Genomic DNA, 22433 nt, shown 5'->3' on the forward strand with positions numbered 1-22433 from the left:
TATTTTTTAAGTACACTGTCTTTCTTTGGTACATATTTTTCCTGTGTTTCAGAGAAGAATATGCATCAGCCTTAGAAATGGAAACATTTGTAATAGGTGTATTACAACTTTGGGATTTTATCTTTGTTTAGCTACAGCTCCTTCTATCCACGTCTGGGATGCAATGAACAAGCAGACTTTATCTATACTAAGATGCTACCATTCAAAGGGAGTGTGTTCAGTCAGTTTCAGTGCTACTGGTAAACTCTTGCTATCTGTGGGACTAGACCCAGAACATACAATTACCATTTGGAGATGGCAGGAAGGTAGGATTTTTTTTCTTTGTAATTTAAAAAAATAAAAATGGGGTGATAGGAATTTTCTATTTCATATTTGTGTTAACTTGGTGATTGAAACCATTATTCACTATTGAGCCCTACTCAATACCCATATACAATTGTAGGTATGTTCCACTTTCAAAACCCAGTGAAATTGTAAAAAAAGTATAAACTAATGAAAGTTATTAATATTATAAATGATTCACTGTTCTTTTCTTTCAATAAGAAACTATGCATGTAAGTGTCTTGCTAATTATTATTTGGTTGGTTATAGAGGATCTTAAGAATGCGATGAATTATATTGTTAAGTGATAATGGAAGAGCAATAGGGTAATATTACTTTAACACATTTCGGACAAAAGTTTTCAGTTACATAGCCATTATAAAAAGTGAAATTCATAGAACTACACAGAAAAAAATACAATATGGTTTCTAAGATGCCCCTTAAATTATAATGAAGCTTTCCATAAATCACACATCACTTGCAAAAATATGTAAAAAGGACCCTCTACACTAATAATTGTATGTCATGTGATTGCTAGGTAGCAGTGCAAGGGACATGCCCTCTCTCTTTTTTGCGGGGCCATGCCGGTGCAAGTTGTGGAATCTTAGTTCCCCGATCAGGGGGCCCTCAGCAGTGAGAGCGCTGAGTCTAACCACTGGACCGCCAGGGAATTCCCTGCTCTCTTTTTATAAGCATTTAATTTTTGAACTATATATTTTCAATAACTGTTTGATCCTGTAAAAATTAGCTTAGTTCTTATACTAACCTAGAAAATTTTGTTGTATCTCTTTTATCAGGTGCCAAAATTGCCAGCAGAGCTGGTCACAACCAACGTATTTTTGTGGCAGAATTCCGACCAGATTCAGATTCCCAATTTGTCTCTGTGGGAGTAAAACATGTTAAGTTCTGGACATTGGCAGGAAGAGCTCTTCTTAGCAAAAAAGGGCTACTGAGCACACTGCAAGATGCCCGGATGCAGACCATGCTTGCTGTTGCATTTGGTGCAGTATGTCTCTTAAAATGCGTGTGGTAGTGTAACTGTGAATTACCCAAATTGGACTAGTTTGAATTTTCTTGCCTTAGATAGATGAACCACATGAATGTTGTTTATATAGCACTCTAGTCCACTAATCCTTGTATATGTCCTGGTCATGCATATATTTCATCTTTCAAATTCTGATACTTTCAGAAATCAGGGACTGGGAAAGAAAGTTAACGAGGGAGAAGGATTATAAAACATCTGAGTCCTTGCGCCACTGCCATTCTCAAAAGCCTTCATTAATTTTATAACTGTCACCCTAAATCTCCTAGGTCCTAATAATTTGTCAGAATAGGAGAAAGATAAATCATGAAACATGGTTTTTCTAGTATTAAAGGTGGTATTTGGTTTAGGATTTCCTTTGCTTCCTATCATCTTAACTCTGCTTATTATGTAGTTAGAAGTGCTCTTGGCCAGCGTCTCTCATTAAAGGGAAGAAGGCGAGCACAGTTCCTGGTCTAGTTTACTAGAAAGAGTGTTCAAGAGCCATTTCCTCCCCTCCCCTCCCCGATTCTACCTGGGCTTGTGGTTTACAAGACACATCTCTTTCCTTTAATACCTTGCCCTGGCCAGGCTTTTTAAATCCTTTGGTGCATCAAAAAACTAAGTCAGTTTTCTTACTAAAGTGTTTATGTAGGTATGTAATACTCAAAGGAAGAAAAGTATAATTCTAGATTCTTAAAGAACACTTATATTTTTGAGACCATTGAAAGTGCTGGTTGTGCCATGTCAAACTTCAGTTAAATATTCCAGAAGAAAAGCTTATGCATTCAAGTGTTTGACATTTAATATGCCCATGTACATTAACCTCCTTTGTGTATAAAATTCCGTAGTCAATTGCCCATTCCCAATAGAAAATAAACTTGAAGATTAGACTGTTAGTCATATGTGAGGAGCCTTTAGAAATTATAAGTAAAAGAGTGATACTATTGCACGTTCATTGTTCTTTTGCCTAAATAAAAGCCTTCTCAATATTTTCATTAAAAAAAAGAATATTAGTCATAATTGACTTTTTATGTTTGAAGCAACAGTGCAATCAGTGCAAATGTTTTGTTATATAACAAAATGGGTTGATATTCAGTTTAAGCCTTTTTGAGCATCGTCTATGCTAGGGGCTATGAAAAGAGCAGGCAAAGTAAAATGTTAGTTTTTACATTCCAATCGCAGATAAGGCGTGAATTAAAGATGCTCCTATATGACAAGTATTGAGTTGGCCAAAAAGTTCGTTCAGTTTTTTCTGTAAGATGGTTCTAGTAGCACTTAGCTGTCTTTAACTTCATTAGAAACAATTTTGTTAGATTGTATGTGACAGCTGTCATATCAGTGTGCATTTAAAAAAAGACTTATCAAAATTGGTGAATTTTTGTGTAGCCATTTTAATATTGAAGATGGAAGAAAAAAGCAACATTTTCGGCCTATTATGCTTTATTATTTCAAGAAAGGTAAAAACGCAGCTGAAATGCAAAAAAAAGATTTGTGCAGTGTATGGAGAAGGTGCTGTGACTGATCGAACATGTCAAAAGTGGTTTGTGAAGTTTTGTCCTGGAGATTTCTAGCTGGACAGTGCTCCACGGTCGGATAGAGCAGTTGAAGTTCATAGCGATCAAATCAAGACATTAATTGAGAACAATCAACATTATACCACGAGGAAGATAGCCAACATACTCAAAATATCCAGGTGTTGAAAATCATTTGCACAAGCTTGAATCGCTTTGATATTTGGATTTCACATAAGTTAAGCGAAAAAAAACCTTGACCGTACTTCTGCATGCGATTCTCTACTTAAACATAATGACAATGTTCCATTTTTTAAATAAATTGTGATGGGCTATGAAAAGTGGATATTATACAATAATGTGGAACGGAAGAGATCGTGGGGCAAGCGAAATGAACCACCACCAACTACACCAAAGGCCGGTCTTCATCCAAAGAAAATGATGTTGTGTAGGGAAGGGAGTCCCTTGGAACGGAGTCCTCTGTTATGAGCTCCTTCAGGAAAACCAAATGATTAATTCCAACAAGTACTCCTCCCAGTTAGACCAACTGAAAGCAGCACTCGACGAAAAGCATCCAGACTTCGTCAATAGAAAACACATAATCTTCCATCAGGATAACACAAGACCGCATGTTTCTTTGATGACCAAGCAAAAACTGTTACATCTTGGCTGGGAAGTTCTGATTCATCTGCCATATTCACCAGACATTGCACCTTCGGATTTCCATTTATTTAGGTGTTTGAAAAATTCTCTTAATGGAAAAAAAAGATTAAAAGTTTTGGGAAGATGGAATTATGAAAAATGAATTATGAAAAATGGCAGAAGGTGGTGGAACAAAAAGGAGAATATGTTGTTCAGTAAAGTTCTTGGTGAAAATGAAAAATGTGTCCTTTATTTTTACTTAAAAACCGAAGGCACTTGTTGGCCAACCCAATATAACCATTGTTTTCCAAATATGAGATATAGAGATTAAGTATAAATGCTGAGGAATTTGAAGTAATATTAAATTGTAGGGAAATTAAGCGTACAAACTAGTATTCTCGGAAAGATTCAAGAAAATCTGTTTGTTTTTGATACAATACAAAATCTTATTTTCTTATTGGTTCTTTCCATATTGTTTTTGGTGAAGGATCTTATACAAGTTGCTGTAAAACTGAAGCTAAAATGAGACGAAAATAGCACATAATGCAGGATTTGATTTCTCCAGTTTTTGCATAAATGAACTATATATCAGGATTGCAATTCTCAAAGTCACCTAGTTCATTCTTAAACTTTTGGTACCTTAACAGATTTATGTTATTTTGGATTCATTGCAGAAATGCATTAACTTTTGCTGTTTTGATTTTAAGAAATCATGGCAAATATTAATTTTCACATACAATTTCTGAAAAACTAATACTTTGCTAAATGATAGTTTTACTTTCCATGAGAAAATACCTTATCAAACCTAATAAAAGTTATTTTCACTTCCTATACTTTTTTTTTTACTCTCAGTTACTAATGACCTTTAAGTTATTTCTTGGGCAGCTAGAGGGAAGCAATCCAAAGAGATGATATAAACTAGAATTACAGCATTTTTTAATTGGAAGGGACCTTAGAGACCTTAGGGACTTAGAGATCCCTCATTTTACACTAAAAAAATTGATACTCATAGAGGTTAAAAGTCTTGACCAAAGTTATTCCAGCTAATAAGCAAAAGACCTGGAAAAGGAAATGGCCCTAACAAAGCTAAGCCTTGAGTTCAGGTTTTCTGACTCTTGACTCTCTTGTTTTCCCGCCATCCATGCTCTTTGTGTCAAAAAGGTGACATAGCGCGACTGTCTCTCTGAGTCCACCCATGTGTCTCTCCACACGTACCCTTTTTCCTCCTAATAAACACTTTACTAGTTTCACTACCAAAAAAAAAAAAGTGACATAGGCTCACACTTACATAGAGAATTGCTGTTTGAATTCTATTTGAACTTTTCATGAGTTTATCTCCCCCTTCCCCACTCCTTTTCAGAATAACTTGACGTTTACAGGTACCATCAGTGGAGATGTCTGTGTGTGGAAAGACCACATATTGTGTAGAATCGTGGCCAGAGCTCACAACGGGCCTGTGTTTGCCATGTACACCACCCTTCGAGACGGACTTATTGTCACTGGTGGCAAGGAGAGGCCGTGAGTCCTCTTTCTTTTCACAGCCTTACTGAATATTCATGCGTTGTGATGCCTCTGGTTTGCAGTTAGTTATGTCTAGGCCACATGGATTATCCTCTGACCTTCCTCCTCATATGCTTCTCCTTTACTGCTTTTTATGCACCTTCTTGTTGATTTTTATTTCTCGTCTTAAATCCCTCCCAATGTTTTTCACATTGTAGATAAGTCTAAACTCCAACTGGGTGATCATTTTTCTGAGGAATGGATAGGTAGCTATCTTGCAGGTTAGGAATTGATTTTCTTAATGTCTCTCTGCCTGTATAAATATTGGCTGAGTAGTAGGTGGTGATCTATGGGGGAAACTTTGCCATTGGACTCAGGATGCATCTCGACTGCCTGCTTTCTTTTTGGTTCAAACTGGATACTAAGGGATAAAATTCATGCTGCTGCATTAGAAAAGGATGAGAGGATACTAGAAATAAACTTTACCTTGTTTGCTTTTGCTTGAGGCAAACTTGTTAGATAAAATTAAGACAAGACCTCAAAATGTGTGAGGAGAGGCCTTTTTCTGAGTGGTTTTCAAATCTCCCAGTGGAAACCAGATACTTATCATTGATTTCCTACTACCATATTCATATGCATGTTAAAATGGAATGTATATGTGACCAGGAAGTAAGTACATTCCTATACAGCATTGAAAAAACCCACAAACATGCACCAGCTTTTGCTTTTCACATAAAGGAAGACTGTATAAGAGAAAAAAACATAAATGGGCTATATTTATCTTTTGCATATTACTCTGACACTCATGTTTCCACACCTCATCTAGTCTTGCACACTCCTCCTCACTAGTAACCCACTGAACTGTTCAGTAGCATATTAAATAATAATGGTTGGAAAGAAATGTGCTGTTCTTTGGGCCCTGAAAATATATTCTGTAGCAAAGCATCTGTAATCCTATTATCTAGCCTTGCATTTCCATTATCCTCTTAACATTAAGAATCATTTTGGGGACTTCCCTGGCAGTCCAGTGGTTAGGACTTGGCACTTTTACTTCTGTGGCCCAGGTTCAACCCCTGGTCGGAGAACTAAGATCCCACAAGCCACATGGCACAGCCAAAAAAAAAAATTCATTTTGCACGTTTCCTCAGTCAGGAAGTATTATGAGAGAGGATATATGACGTATGGGCAGGGGGCGGTGCTAAATAAACATATGCTAATGTCAGAAAAATAAGTGTTCATAAAATAAAATTTGATTAAACTGAATGTTTGAGACACTGAATCTTAAAATTGCCATAGAAAGTTTAGAAGAATATAAAGATTGGAGCCTCTTTTTCTGTTCTGCGTATAATTTAGTATTTGTTTATAATAAAAATTATTTGTAATAGCCAATAATAAATGCTTCTTTTGGTTTGGGTTGTTATTTTCTTAGGTCAAAAGAAGGAGGAGCAGTCAAACTGTGGGATCAGGAACTGAGGCGATGCCGCGCCTTCAGGCTTGAGACAGGACAAGTCACAGATTGTGTCCGTTCTGTGTGCAGAGGCAAAGTAAGATGTTTCTTGAGGCATTACAGTGCAGCAGACGGTAGAAAACAGTTATTCCTGTGATTCTCTCACCTTTCACAACTTGATGAATAATAACTTAAAGATGGACTTGCTTGCCCGTTTTCCTCTGCCTCTTCTCTGCTGCTTTCTTTGCAGAAAGACAGGAAGCTGTTCTCCTAAGCACTGTATCTAAACCTCCTTATTTTCTTGCATCTGCTAATTCAACTCTGGTAGACAGTGAATTTATTTGCCAGTTAACTCGTTTTGATTAAAGCAGCTGTCTCCATTTGTTTAAAAAACACACATTGCTCTAAAAAATTTGACCATGCATGCACTCACAATAGGTGTATTTATAAATTACGTACATGTATTATCCTGTCTGTGTATTAAATATTAGTTAAGCTTACTTTTATTTATAGTTATTTTTAACTAAAATCCAATACTCTCTTCCTATATCCCAATGCACTTACACCTCTTTGGAGATCTTCAGACTAATATATCATAGTCAAAGTCAAAAATTTGATGACTGGAGAAGCGAGGTGTATTATCTTTAGCGTGGGCTCGCACACGCAGCCTGGCTCAGTGCTCTTGCAGATGCGCCTCTGATCATAGAAAGCTTTGCATGAGCTAATGGCTGGCTTGCTACTAAATTAGTCAAAGCAAAAAATTCTCTGAAAGTATGTTATTTTGGTTTTGGACCCAAATCCAATGTGTGTATGTTGAGTTTGGGGGTGCTTCCCACACACCACCAAACAATTCTCCAACACCAGCAGCGTGTCCAAAAATTCAACTAAGTTCTGACAGTATCTACCAGAGAAGGCACTGGATTCCACAGGTTGAAGGTTCAATCCTACAAGACTGCTCCCCTCACCACCACTTCAGATGCCATGTTCTTACCTATGCTTCTGACTGGCTCTAGTTTGGAGTTCCCAACAACTCCTCCTTGGAGTTCAGACACCAGTCAGTTACCTGTCCTTCTCACCCACTGCCTATAAATTAGAGAGGGTTGTAGGACCCCTCCTCGGGTTCACTTATTTTGCTAGAGTGGCTTACAGAGCTCAGAGAAACATGTTACTTACTGGATCCCCAGTTTATTGTAAAAGGATATAACTCATGAACTGCCAGATGTAGAACTGCACAAGGCAAGGTATATAGAAAGGGGAGAGGAGCTTCCATGACCACTCAGCCTGCATCTCCGCGTGTGCACCAACTTGAAAGCTCTCCAAACCCTGACCTTTTGGGTTTTTATGGAGGCTTCTTATATAGTCATAATTGATTAAATCTTTCACTATTGGTAACTGATTCAACTCCTACACCCTCTCCCATCCCCGAGGTGGGGAGAGGAGAGAGTGAAACTGCCAGTCTGTAACCCCTAATCACATAGTTGGGTTTCCCGGCAACCAGCCCCCATCCTTTGGTGAAGTCCGTAACAAAAGATACCCCTCTTTTGTTCATCACCTAGGAAATTCCAAGGATTTGGGGAGCTTCATGCCAGTAAGCAGGGACAGACCAAATATATAGGCCATCCACAAGTTAAAGTTTTTCGATTTTAAGATGGTGCAAAAATGATACAAATTTAGTAGAAACCATATTTCAAATTTTGAATTTTGATCTTGCCCCGGCTAGTGATGTGCGGTACCATCCTCTCTCGTGATGCCGGGCGGCGCAGCAGCCACAGCTCCCAGTCAGCCGCAAGGGCCAACAGTCAGTTCACTTACAGCCATACTGTCTCTACTGAGATGACCGCTATGTTTTTCACCTTCAGGATAGTATTCAATAAAGGACATGAGGTCTCCAACACTTTATTATAAACTAGGCTTTGTGTTAGATGATTCTGCCCAACTGGAAGCTCAAGTAAGTGTCCTGAGCATGTTTAAGGTAGGCCAGGCTATCATGTTTGATAGGTTAGGTGTGTCAAATGCACTTTTAACTTATGACATTTTCAACTTATGACGGGCTCATCAGATGCAACCCCATCATAAGTTGAGGAAGATCTGTATATTTCTTACTCTAAGTCACAGTATCACATAGGCCAGTAGGTTGTTCTCATATTATTAAGAAGAGCAACTGTGGTATTCTATTAAATATATTGGCCTCACTTGTGTTTCAGGGCAAGATACTAGTAGGGACAAGGAATGCTGAAATAATTGAAGTTGGAGAGAAAAATGCAGCATGTAATATTTTAGTTAACGGTCATGTGGATGGACCTATATGGGGACTGGCGACACATCCTTCCAGGGATTTTTTCCTTTCTGCTGCGGAAGATGGGACAGTGAGACTCTGGGACATTGCTGATAAAGTAGGTATAATTTTTTTTTAAAGATGTTACAATTTCTAAGAAGCAAAGTCCTAAATTGCTAGCACTTAAAGAACTATCTCAGCATTGTGTTGAGAATTTGGGGGAGAAACTGGTTTACTTTGTAAGTACTCTGCTTAATGTAGTTCTCTGTGACTCTTTTGGTTCTTATGCAGAAGATGTTGAACAAAGTGAATTTGGGACATGCTGCTCGTACTGTGTGTTATAGCCCTGAAGGGGACATGGTAGCTATTGGAATGAAAAATGGAGAATTTATTATTTTACTTGTGAGCTCTCTAAAGATATGGGGAAAGAAGAGAGATAGACGATGTGCAATCCATGATATCAGGTTAGTCAACAAATGGAATGCTATGTCAAGGGTACTCTCTAAATGACCCAGCTTGCATTTGGAAAAAAGGTCCTTCGTGCCTGTAGCATTGCAACACATCATAAATTGTATGCTGAAATATGGCTGTTTGTAGACTTATCTACTTCTCCTTACTAAATTATGAGTCCACTGGGCACCAGCCACAGTGCCTTATAATAGTAAGTATTCAGGGAATGTGTGATGAATAAGTATCACACTGGACATGTCCAGTAAGTTCATCCTGCCAAGAATTATCTTCCATCTGCCCTTAAAAGTCTGGAAAATTAGGGAGTTCCCTGGCAGTCCAGTGGTTAGGACTTGGCGCTTTCCCTACTGTGGCCCGGGTTCAATCCCTGGTCAGGGAACTAGGATACCGCAAGCCGCATGGCGTGGCTAAAAAAAAAAAAAAACAAAAAACAAAAACTGGAAGGGCTTCCCTGGTGGCGCAGTGGTTAAGAATCCGCCTGCCAATGCAGGGGATACAGGTTCGAGCCCTGGTCGGGGAAGATCCCTCATGCTGCAGAGCAACTAAGCCCGTGTGCCACAACTACTGAGCCCGTGTGCCTAGAGCGTGTGCTCAGCAATGAGAACCACCGCAATAAGAAGCCCGTGCACCACAACAGAGTAGCCTCTGCTCACCACAACTAGAGAAAGCCCGCATGCAGCAATGAAGCCCAATGCAGAAAAAAAAAAAATCTATGCCCCAGATTATGAATTAAAACTTTTCTTGAGCCTTTTTCAGTGCTTAAGCTTATATTAACAGTGGTTACCATTTACTGAGCACTTCTATGTGATCAAGATAAGATTATTGAATCCAGGTCTGTCAAAGCTTGCACTGTTTTCACCAGTAAAACCGTTTTTATAAATGAAACCTTCCTCAGATCTTCAGTATATAAGACAGTAATTATGGCTTCCCTCAGCTCTCCAATTTCCCAAACAAACGTACATCAGTAAGATTTATGGAGCATTTTCAAAAAACTGAACTGTCCCATACTGCTTTGCATCATCAATAGGCAAATAGTACTTTATTATTTTAAAATAACTTCTTCCAAGCTTCAAGTAGTATCACTTCATCTAATAATGTGACATGAGTTAAGCTGGTCTGTGTCCCTTGCTTTTAAGACATGATCCTTCCAGGTCAAAGGATCCTATCGTACTGAATTATGTAAATTAGCAATATATGTAAATTGTTAGTGGCTTTTTAAAAACGGAGCTATTTTTAAAGAAATTAGGAGATGAAAATTCAGGAACCACTTAATGTTGAAGTAAAATATAAACCTTTTGTTTTATGTAACACAGACAAAGCAGTATACAGTCTGTTGTACCTATCAGGTTAAACGTTTGAGGCCATATCACGCATTATTTATCTCAAATACTTATTTTTCAGAACTGAAAAGTCAGTGGTCTTAAATGTTTATACTAGTTCATGTGGTCTGAAGCATCTTTTACATGCAATCTTTTGTTACATGTTCAGATTTAGTCCAGATTCCCGGTTTCTGGCAGTGGGTTCCAGTGAGAATTCAGTGGATTTTTATGACCTAACATTGGGTCCCACCCTTAACAGAATCAGCTACTGCAAAGACATTCCAAGCTTTGTCATTCAAATGGACTTCTCTGCAGATAGCAGACATCTCCAGGTACCATACCAACACTACACGGGTAGTTTTGACATTTTGTTAGTGAATGCTTTTAAAATTCCTCAGTTCCAGAGCTTCTCAACTCTTGCCTTTTATTCACTACTATTCACTGTTTCTGCATAAATTCTTTACTAATCTATTCTTACCAGTCCTTTTCATTTTTTTTTGCTCGCAGATTTTTGTAGTCATGTTTTGTCTTAATAATGTTAGAAATGTAAATCAAGTAGCACTTTGCCAGTTTACTGTAAACTACTTCTGGATTTTGCCTCTCACATGATGGAATTGTTCCATTTTAATATTATGAAAGGTCTCCACTGGTTGCTATAAACGGCATGTCTATGAAGTGCCTTCAGGAAAACATCTTATGGATCAGGCTGCCATTGACAGAATTACTTGGGCTACATGGACTAGGTAAATATTTCATATATCAGAAGGGAAGAGCTGACTGAAGGTCAGCTAGGAAAACTGGAAAATCCTATTTCTGAAGTTAGAGCCATTCCCACTAAGGAACAGTAATTGAGTTTTAAGTTTTTGTTACCATCTTGAATTCTTCCTAAGAAGAGAATGATATACTTACTCACGCTGGGACCCCTTTTGATCAAATATATTTCTATGCTTTATCAGTTCTCTTAATTAAAGGAAATCAAAGTTGTAACTTTAAAGATGCCCTGATACTTCCTTAACATAAGTAGGTTTAATAACAGACAAAACATGTATTGGGTACGGTTAGGCAACTGTATTATTTCCCTATCTAAAGGAATGCTATTGATAGCAGCTGTTAGAAATGAAACCTTATAAAATGGGTTCAAATTTGCTGGCTGTAGAACAGATAACCATGCGTAACCATCAATGAAAATGAAAAATGCCATCAACACTTCTAATTTTAAAAGTTTCATCAGTTATCATAAAGTATTAACTGACTTTTTAAAGGATTAATTTATAAACCCTTCAAAGTATAGAACTTCATTGAGAAAAGGTGTGTGTATTGGGGGTGAGGGAGTGCCGTCCCGGCAGGTTCAGGCTTCCAGGTAACACCCTGTCATAACTTATTCCTGTGTTTAAATAACGTAACTAGGTACTCAGAGGTTAATTACCAAGAAACTTTTTCAGTATGGTAAAGCTATCTGTGTGTGCTATGGTGGATTTTTTTATTCCTTCTCTCTAGCATTCTAGGAGATGAAGTTATGGGAATCTGGTCCAGACATGCTGAGAAAGCCGACGTCACCTGTGCCTGCGTCTCTCATTCAGGAATCAGCCTTGTAACAGGAGATGACTTCGGCATGGTTAAGTTATTTGACTTCCCATGTCCTGAAAAATTTGTAAGTTTACGTTGGGTTTACTATTTTATGTAACTTTACTCCTGATTTAGACTTCTGATCATTAGTACTTTTTCCCACATAATAGCTAAAATGTTATTGTCTCATGATTTGAAAATAATTTTAAATTTGTGATTCTAAAATTTTCTCCGAACTTCCTAAATCCATTACTCTGAAATAAAAGCTATTAGAAATTATCTCCCCTTGCCCCCAAGCCACGCCATCTTCGCAAACTATCCTGTGATTAGTCTTTTATCAAACTTTTAATCCATGTTACCAAATTTCAAATGCTTTTCAATGCAGATCCATTACTAATTCTGAAAAAGCATTTCATCATTAGCTGTGCTCCAAACTGCTCTCTCTCCACAGCCCTCGTGATGGAGATGGTTCCTGATTAGCAACCTTTGACTCCTGTGTTCATCACACACCCTGAGCTTTGTTCTTGTTTTTTAGGCGAAGCACAAAAGGTTCTTGGGTCATTCACCCCATGTGACAAATATTCGATTTACCAGTGGTGATCGACATGTTATTAGTGCTGGAGGTGATGACTGCAGGTTGGTAACTTTCTCAGCCCAAGAAGAGCAGGGACTGTCTTTTACTAGTTAAGAGATTATTACTGTTTCTTCGACAGGTTCAGTTTACGGACTCAGCTAGTCACCATCCTATCGCATACTATGTAAATACAGAATAAAGGAGTTGAAAGAGTATTTTACACATGTATGATTTGAAAGCTTAATTAAAAACATTCTAAACTGTTCTGAAAATCAAGAAATATAATGAACTCACTGCAGTTCTTTCTCTGATTGCAGTTTATTTGTCTGGAAATGTGTACATATGCCTCATTGAAAGATACGGATGCTGAGAAGACTCCATAAAGTAACAGCCTTGAGAAACCAGAACTACAGAAGAGGAAAAAACCCAGAACCAAACCCTGCATGGTCATGTGGTGCTAACTTAAGACTGTAACAGGGATTTATCCAAATTTGTCAAAACAGTAGAAAGATTGATAAGTTCAAAATATTTGTTATATGCACTAGATAACTGTCCATAATCCATACACTGCCAGATAACTACATTTCAAGGAGGGACTGAATAAATATTTGCTGGTAAAAGCCGCCCCCCAATTTAGGGAGGATGCAGATGTGGCAGACTTCCTGGGGAGGCTCGGGAGGCAGTGCTCCTCAAAAAAACGAACCAAAACCTTAGAAACCCAACTTGGATACTTTTCTTCCTCTTTTTAGCAAACCTTTTTCTTTTTAGAATTTATATTTTATTTTCAAGGTTCAATTGTTTAATATTTTATCCTTGTGTTCACATAAGGAAATACACCATCACCCTAAAGGATCACAGGTTTTAAAAGGCAAACATTATCTTCCCTCAGAAAACACACACAGGCTTTACTGGAGAATATGACGCTTCTTAAGCATTAATAATGTCCTGTTTGTAAAAGACATTTTTCTCCTGGAAATTTTAAATTCAGGAACAAATCCAAAGTTAGTAGTGTATGATCACTACATTTTCACTTTTGAGCTATCAATCTTATGTTCAGAATTCATGTCTATAATCGAAAGCGTAAAATATGATCATGGCCTCATTAATGAAAAAGTCGTATGATGAACAATCGTTTCCAATGGTGTACAGTTTAAGGTTTTATATAGCAATAGTATTTAACTGGCAGAGAATACTGAATATTTAAAGATGTAGTCTAATAGAAACATTGTTTAATATGTAAACTAAAGCATTAAGTTCGCATTTACGAAGTTATACAATTTAGTAACTCTTGAAATAAAATTTTTATAGCCTTTTTTTTCTATTGGAAAAACTTCAGTTAGATGTATGTCACCCCATCGGCTGACTTCCAAAAGGAATGAAGATAGGTCGACTTGTGAAACTTGTCTGTAAAATTCCTTTCTGGTGGATTGGGGCTGAACTCTTAGATCTTGACTCCTCTTCACTTTAAATGCTGCCAAAGATCAGTACTTGCCATTCAGGAACCTGCTCTTTAGCTTATCTGGAGTTTCCTGAAGACTGGAAGTTACGCAGACTGCTATTTAAAAATATATTTTTCTAAGTATGAAGAAGCTTAAGATGCTCTTTTGGTCCTATAATTTTTCATGTGTTAATTACCTTCGTAGCATAATAGACCCCTTCCTTCAGGTTTCTGGAAATCTGTTTTCTATGTGCAACACCTTGTAAATATTAAAAACAGCAATGGCTGAATTTTATCATGGAAAGCCTAAGCAGTGATGGAACCTGGCCAGTCTTCAAGCTCTGAATAGCTGTGTCTGAAGGACTGATTGGGGTGTTTGTTAAGAAGCTTGAAACATTAAGATCATCTTCTTTCATTTTTATCAATGGATTCTCCTAAACTAAGCCCAATTTGAGAAAACACTAATATTAAGTTTCTAGTCATGTGTATTATAAAGGAGCAGCCAATAAATTAGAGCAAAAAATTCCCAGGAACCACACTCTCCTCTCCATTTTTGAGGCTGTTGCAGTTTCAAATTTTCCTTCTGAGTCAAGTTCACCTGCTTCTGGCTAAAGAGAAATTCCAGCTCCTTTACAGTACAGGTAGAAACTCTTAACTATAACCTTAAAAAAATAAACTATATAGGATAAAATTGCTTCCACTGCATTTTTATTCTTCCCAGTGGCCAACCTGATAAGCCAGCCTGAATCACTGTTGTCAGTTTCCTGATTAAAGGTCACGTTGATTTTAAGTAGTCATCCCACAGCCACCTTGCTTATAGCAGCCATCAACTAAGGGAAGGTGAATAACCACAATAGGCCATGTAGATTATGCCCTATGTTTTCTTAACCCAGAGAATTATTTTTGTGTGCAGTATCTGACTCAACTCACGAATTTGTAACCTGAGCCTTCTCCTAGCACCTTTAGTCCTGTTTGTGGCAGATGCATGCCAAAGCACCGCACCCTCTGCACCCTGGTCCTGCTGTGGAATGCTAGCCACGTCTATTCCCTTATTTTTGGTGATCTTTTTCGATGATGGTTCATTTTGGACCAAGTTACCCAGCAGATACTTTAGAGTCAACCTTAGCTTGCCCATAAACCATAGCAACTGAAGGAAAAAACTCTTAAATGTGTCTCCAGGCTGTGTCTATTAAATAGCAAAAAACAATCTGATTTCAGCATTTTTATTTCCCTGTAAAATGGCTGAACTAAAACCACTTTAAGCTCTTGTTTCCCAGTTATGTTCTTTACAGTGAATTATGAGAATGCAACTATACTCCATTTATAAGTAATGATACTAAAAAGTCCGTTTAAATTTCTGGAAATACAATTTAAAACAAATTTCTTCTGCACAGATGTAAAGCATCTCAAGTAAGTTAACACTGGAATGAAAAAATACCTTCAATTCAATGAAGAAAACTTTTTAGAATGAAGCGGAATTGTCATTCACTTCACCCAAGCCTAACTAACTACATGATGATAGCTTTATGCATGCTCTTGTGTGCACTTTTTCTAATGTTTCAAGTCTTATAAGCACAGCAAAGTGCAACTTAAAAGATGGTTTAATAACTGGATAATTCTTCTCTCACTGGAAAAGAGATGATGGCCACAAGGCTGCTGGTTTTAGGCTCTGAAACGGGGACTTTGACACATGTCGTTTTATTATCCCTTGGGTATATGACTAAGCAAGTCAATGAACTTTTTTTTAATAGTTTAATTTGGTCCTGAGAATATTTTGAGTCTTTACTATCCCTTTTGCATTAACTCTTTTCTAACCAACTTTCAGCTTTACTTTTTAAAAAACTACATCGTCTTTAAAATCAGTGATCCGTTATTTAATTCTAAAGCATTGGACACTTCTTGCCTTAACAGTTTTAAAACCACATACACAAAAAGCCTGTTTTCATTCAGTATTCCAAAAGTTTAGTCCTATTTTGCAGTTTACCCATCTGATCTCTGTAATTATACAGTCTGTCATTTAAAAAAAATCTAACTTTTACATTAAAAAATTATCTTCATTAGTAACTATATTTTCTGTGGAGTTAGTTACTTCTGAGAGTGTTATTTTTCAGAATGTGAGAATATATATATGTATAGCTATAATCTTGTGAGTTTAAAGTTTGTTCTGATACCTTATGTATATACTTGTAAAAAATTTTGTATAATTTTGTGATAATGTAGATCCCAAAATATTTATTTAAAAAACATATGTTAACAGTAAATGAAGGCATTTTAAGGAACTGCTCCTATGTTTTGCCCTCTGCCATTCCAGCTGTTTCACCCTACACGTCCCACCTCACTCATCCTTTCTCAGAAAAGCAAGGGACTGAGATATTTGGGAACCACTTACCAAAGCAGCACTCAACCCAAGAAGCTTGTATTATCATGTTTTGCATACTAAATTCACTTTAAAAGTCGGGCTGAATAACTGTCTTAAGCCACCTCAACACTTTGGGCCACTCCTGTTTTCAGAGTCAAAGAAAACAGCAATCCAACTTTTGGAATAAGGACACTGCCCTCATACATCTCTCTACACACAGAGCAACGCTGTAGCCTGAAACTGGATTATCAGTACTAACAATGATATCACCAACATTGTAAATGCTGATACTTGAACACAGTAGTTTCACACACAAACATGCCTCAAATGGTTTAATAGAATTCAGCTTCTCCTGAAACTATCTTTCCATAGTCAAACCAAAACAACAAAAAAACACCCAATGTTAAAATCACTTAATAAACATACAAACTTGAAAAATTAGACACTTCAGATAGGCAATAAACTTCATTATTATGAAAGCAATATATTCCAAGTTTCAAAGATTTGACAAATTCTGTAGAATGTCTTTCATCAGTAATGGAAACTTTCAAACTCCATAGTCTTCTGCCAGGTAGGACTGGGTGTCATTCACTGAATAAACAAAACCAAAAAATTTTTCAATTAACTGCTTTAATTAACATCAGTTGAGTTTTTTCAGACAATGATTATTTGGTTCTAATACTAACATATGCATTTAAATTTACAGGCCACAGCAAAAATATTTTGAAATTTACTTTCAATGTTTGAACAATTACTAATGTCTAAGAAAACTGATGTGAGATTTGTAAGCAGTGTAACTCGAAGGCCTTAAGTAAATGTCCACACAGTATGTTCAGAAGTTAAAGAAGAATCTGATGTGGAGATGATCTAGGTAAACAAGCAACTGCTGAATGAAACAAAATTTGGTTTATGCAGTAGATTATTTTTCCAAAGGGCCCTTAATTGAACAGCAGAGAAAAACCAAAGTGATTGTTTCCCCAAAATTTGTATGCTTATAAATTTAAGAAACTAGATACTAGAAAAGCATTTGAAATGACACTAGAAAAACTGATGTTATTAACCTTTACCTGGTTTGAGGTCGAATCCATTTCAAGGCATGTCGTGGTGGTACAGTAATGGTAGGATGATAAAATGTACAGTCAGGTCTGGTACACTGAGTGTTAAATCTACAGTGCTAAAGACAGAGAAGAGTTTCAACATCTGCAAAGCTAATACAAAGAAACACAGCAATCTGAGATGACAGCAACCAGCCCACCATAAAGTTAATGGGGCAGCAGAGATAATCTGCAACTTCTGCTTTAATACACCACTGAAGCCCTGAAAAATGGACCCCCACCAAGACACAAAATCCTAATGAAAGAATAACAGCAAGTTAAGTTTCAAAAGGGACTTCAGTACGTAACACAAACTGCCTCTTATCAACGTCCTAACCGCCTTGCACATACTGCCCAACACCCCTTAGTTTTTACCCTCGTCTATGCCCAACTGCAGTTGGGGAAGTAAAGGCCTTTCGTACGGTTTCCAGGCTGCTATTTCAAAGAGAAGATGATTCATGCTGAGCAACTAAACAGCTGGAGACACATCAACCAATCTTTAGTACCCAGACAATTAAAACCATGGTACAAGTATGGATGGTATCATTAAGTACTACTGGATTTCATCATCTCAGTTCTGGCACGAGGGCTGCGGGAGGAGGAACACACGCAGGGGGCAAAGCAGAATGGAAAGTGACGGGCGAAAGTGAGCTTCATTCTCCTAAGAGACTAGGCTACTGACATTAAATCGGTTCAGACAGCTTGGCCTAATGGGCCAGACGCGGGCTCAGGGACAACTAAGGAATAACTTAAAGATCTTAAAAACCATAACATGAACTCTAACAAAAAGGTTAAACATGGGGGGTGGGGGAAGAAAGACAGTATAGTTTGCTAGTGACTTTACAAGCTCAGAATTGAGAAGTTACCACTAAATTCATTTTTGGGAAAATGAAAGTTCTTACTTTTGGATGATAGAAGGGACATTCCATTTTCTTACAAGCAGGGAAGTAACGGCAGAGCTGACTACTAGAAGGTGGTGCTGGTGTTGTAACTGCTGACAAAAATAAGGACAAACGTGAAATTTATTTGGCAAAATAATTTTTAATGCAGTCTGCTGATATTTTTATGGGACCCACTTTTAAGTTAAAACACAAGGAGATTTATATATTCATTAGTCAAAATAAAACACTTTAGAATACTATAGGATGGGTACACGTGTTCTTTAAAGATCAGTTAGAATAACTGATTATGGCAGTGATTTCTGAAACTATTCCTTGTTTTTCTTTTAAATTCAGTTCATAGTCACAAAATTTCATTTTTCACCCAAATGTAGGGCACAAAGTCACAAACCTGGTTTTGGAGGCACCACTGGAATTCTTCTACTCATATGAGTGAAGGGACACTCTGGTTTAGTACATTTTGCATCATATTTACAATTTGGATGGACAAACAAACATTTTTCAGCGAATTTACAATTGGGAAAAGCTCTGTAAGACAAAAAGACACATTACTCACATTTAATCTCCTCAATGCAATACTAGTTTTTTGTAGAGAGGGTCCATAATATTCCCAATTTCATCACTACTTGTTTTGAGAAACACAGAAGTAACAGAAAAAAAAAGGAAACTCCATTTCTAAATGATGCCAGATATCAAAACAGGACACAACTGTCTATTCCAAAGCCTGGGGTAATAGATTTTCAACTCAAGCCAAGCCACCATGAAAGGTAGAAGGGTTTTTTATGACAATAAGAAATACCACTTACTCTAATTAAGGTCTATGTAACACTGTGTGGAGTAAACTCAATTTATGTGAGCACAACACATATGCAAGGCACCATACTATGAGGAAAAAAAAAATGAGACTGATCCTATGGTCTCCCTCTATATGCACATCCATAAAATCCTCACATCAAAATTTCCTTAAAGTTAAAACATGAAGAGATTCCACCTACAGGCCCAAAAAGAAAAAAAATTCATCTCTCAAAGCTCACTCCACAGAACCAGCCAGCTAGCAAGGAAAAACTATACTGAAGTCCAGAGTATTTTCTCATTACCTATTAACTAATTTCTTCCCCCAAAGTCTTAAAATCTGTGTGTGAACACAACGCATACAAACTGGGGCGGTTACCATACACCCATGTCCTTAAATGTACAGAATCCGCCAGGAAACCCAGGAACCTCAAGGTGTGAGGCACAAAGAAGCCTCCTCCTACCTCTGCCACCAAATACGTATACACAGACACAAGTGAATGCTGTCCTGGGAGCGCCAGAGTAAGTATCACTGCTGCATTTAGTCGCAGAACTCAAACTTGTCCACAGAAAAGAACAAACAAAAGTAAGCTGTATCTAGAATTAACCTGAAAACCAGAATCAGCGTGCTGCTACTCACTTGCAAGGCGACACAGGATGGTGGTACGCACACTCATCCCCATTTTTACAGGCAGGCCAGTACTTGCAGCGCTCCAGAAGTTTTTCTGGTTTCTGTGCCACACTCAGTTCACTCATCTCAGCTACAAAGGGAAACAAATTAAAAGTATCTCATTAATTATGATCAATTCGGGACATGGCACCTTTAATAAATTTCCCTCAAAACTCAGTCTTACAATCTTATGTTCTACGTCTATAAGTTACACAAAATAAATTAGTCCAATTAATCTGATTAAGTTGCTAGAATCCTATAAAAGATTACTAGGAAGTAAACTACGGTTTTCACTGTGAAGAGTAAAGTGGACAGTGATGCTACAACTAGTGCCAAGTTCTCACTGAAAAATTCCAACTCTCAAAATTATTTCAGCTGAATTAAATATAAAACAGAGGAAAGAATGTCAAGTAGGGAGCCAATAAAATGAAATGATAACTGAACACACCAGGTGATAAAAAATGTGAACTAATTCTCATATTCAGGTTAAGATGATGAGCGTCTCAATACAAGCGTTCCCACTCACTGAGGTATGTGCAGTTTTCTAAGTCCAGGTGATAACCTCACATCAATGTACAAAGGGAAGAAAAGATTTTTGCTTAAAATGAGTCACAAATGTCATAACCTACAGGGACCTGGCAGATCACCTAACAGAGTGAGGCTGGCTGGGTGTAAGGTGATCAAATGGCCGAAAGCCTCTCGGAGGAAACAAAGGTTCGGAAGAGCAGCCCAAAGAGCGACCGTGTGACCACCCATGGCGCTCCCTGCCGCTCTACTGAGGAGGCCGTGTCCCAATTACAACGTCAACTACTATGACGTGGGAAAAGGGAACTAGTGCTGCCAGACTGCCTCCCAATTCAGGAAGCCAAAGACCTTTTAATAAGATACCTAAATTTTATTTTATTTTTTGGCCAGGCTGTGTGGCATTCAGGATCTTAGTTCCCCAACCAGGGATCGAACCCATGCCCCTTGCAGTGCAAGTACAGACTCCTAACGACCGGACTGCCAGGAAATTCCCCTATGAGATCTAAATTTTAAATGCTAGCAACTAATTGAAACTTAAAACACAGAATAAACCACATAAAATTACACCTGAAGGCCATAATGAGCTGCCAGCTTTCGTATTCATGTTCATCAGAGCAAACAGCACTTCAACCACATCACCGAGTCCTCTTGCAGCTGAAATCTGGCTCTGTCACTTACTGACTGAGCTAGACACTTTGGGCATGTGTTATCCAACATCTCTGAACTTGTTTCCTCCTCTATACCAAGAGAAAATGATGTCTTCCTTAAGAGTTTCATGATTTAATGGAAAGAAGAATGTAAAACAGGCAACCAATCAAAACCAAACAATGCAACAGCCAGTATCAGGAGTACTTATTGTTCTAGTGACCCAACCTCAGTCTTCATGAAGGAGAACAAGGCACACAAATGCAGTCCTGAAGCCCAGCTAGGAGCATAATCAGACAGCTATTAGGACTGTGCCTGACAAATTTTCCATGCTACTTTAAATACAGTAAAATTAATTAGCTCCAGGATATAAAAGTATTCAATATGATAGTCTGGAAGGAGGAGTTTTCTCCACTTTTAAATTTTTTTGTGTGTAACTCCTGCAGAGAAAATATGTTTTACTCTCCCCTCCCTAAAGAACATACTTTAAACCCAGGTATATACATGAGAACGCAGACCATGTGAAAGAAGTTAAGAGAATACCCAAGAGCAGGTTGGCTGGAAAATGGAGTAAAGTAGCTAGATCTCATGAGCAATATTAAAGAAGTTAAACACTTTACAAGGAAACTTTATTTTTCTGATGAAAAAAATTACATCATATGTACACAAAGGTCACAATGCTGGTTTTCCCTAACATTTACTTCATAAGCTATTAAAACTCTTCCTATTTAAGTTTTTTTTTTTTTTTTTTTTTTGATATGCGGGCCTCTCACTGTTGTGGCCTCTCCCGTTGCGAAGCACAGGCTCCGGACGCGCAGGCTCAGCGGCCATGGCTCACGGGCCCAGCCGTTCCGCGGCATGTGGGATCTTCCCGGACCGGGGCACGAACCCGCGTCCCCCTGCAGCGGCAGGCGGACTCTCAACCACTGCGCCACCAGGGAAGCCCCCTATTTAAGTTTTAAGAGGCAAATTCACTTTTTATTGCGAGCTACAAAATCTGCACTGCCATATAAGGCCAGTGGGAGTGGCTTAAAACATATGCTGCTGTTGGTGGCATCCTTGAAACACTCAACAGAAAGCCACCAAAAGCAATTACCAAGTTTCAAACTCCCTACTTGGAGGGGGAGAGCAAGAGACCAGAGCCTCTTTGTGGAGTCTTTCCAGCCTCACTTATGTCCTAACTACCATTACAAAGCTTCATCTTCGAGCAGCCGTGAAAAATTGAGAGTCCCGGATCAAAGCAATGGTAAAGGAGGCTCACGACTCATCACGGGTGTCTCCATAACAGCCACAGCACTTGTGTAACCCAGGCAAGTACTAACATTCTATTTAGATTGTCACGGCTATGACACATATACCAATAA

The 22433-nt window shown here is 38.0% G+C and overlaps 2 protein-coding genes across 9 annotated transcripts in view; one reads left to right on the forward strand and one right to left on the reverse strand.

The window, feature by feature from the left end:
* EML5 (EMAP like 5) overlaps positions 1-13862 on the forward strand; it is a 175754-nt gene extending 161892 nt beyond the window's left edge. Inside the window, exons 33-43 of the mRNA XM_059059510.2 lie at positions 132-305; positions 1119-1327; positions 4859-5016; positions 6428-6542; positions 8650-8838; positions 9012-9184; positions 10677-10839; positions 11147-11250; positions 12005-12158; positions 12609-12709; positions 12965-13862. Coding sequence (XP_058915493.1) covers positions 132-305; positions 1119-1327; positions 4859-5016; positions 6428-6542; positions 8650-8838; positions 9012-9184; positions 10677-10839; positions 11147-11250; positions 12005-12158; positions 12609-12709; positions 12965-13001 — 1577 coding nt within the window. The 3' untranslated portion in view covers positions 13002-13862. The remainder of the gene's footprint in view (positions 1-131; positions 306-1118; positions 1328-4858; positions 5017-6427; positions 6543-8649; positions 8839-9011; positions 9185-10676; positions 10840-11146; positions 11251-12004; positions 12159-12608; positions 12710-12964) is intronic.
* A 1430-nt stretch (positions 13863-15292) lies between these two features.
* Positions 15293-22433, reverse strand: part of ZC3H14 (zinc finger CCCH-type containing 14) — a 41325-nt gene continuing 34184 nt past the window's right edge. For 4 of the 8 annotated variants that reach the window (XM_059059528.2, XM_059059519.2, XM_059059530.2 and 1 more), the window contains 5 exons: positions 19870-19990; positions 18829-18965; positions 18441-18532; positions 17512-17618; positions 15293-17035 (listed from right to left, as the gene is read on the reverse strand). In XM_059059528.2, coding sequence (XP_058915511.1) covers positions 17029-17035; positions 17512-17618; positions 18441-18532; positions 18829-18965; positions 19870-19990 — 464 coding nt within the window. In that variant the 3' untranslated portion in view covers positions 15293-17028. The remainder of the gene's footprint in view (positions 17036-17511; positions 17619-18440; positions 18533-18828; positions 18966-19869; positions 19991-22433) is intronic. The other 4 variants (XM_059059531.2, XM_059059521.2, XM_059059523.2 and 1 more) reach the window with 1 other exon arrangement.

Source organism: Kogia breviceps, chromosome 3 (genome assembly GCF_026419965.1).
Source record: "Kogia breviceps isolate mKogBre1 chromosome 3, mKogBre1 haplotype 1, whole genome shotgun sequence".
NCBI classification, from domain to species: domain Eukaryota; kingdom Metazoa; phylum Chordata; class Mammalia; order Artiodactyla; family Physeteridae; genus Kogia; species Kogia breviceps.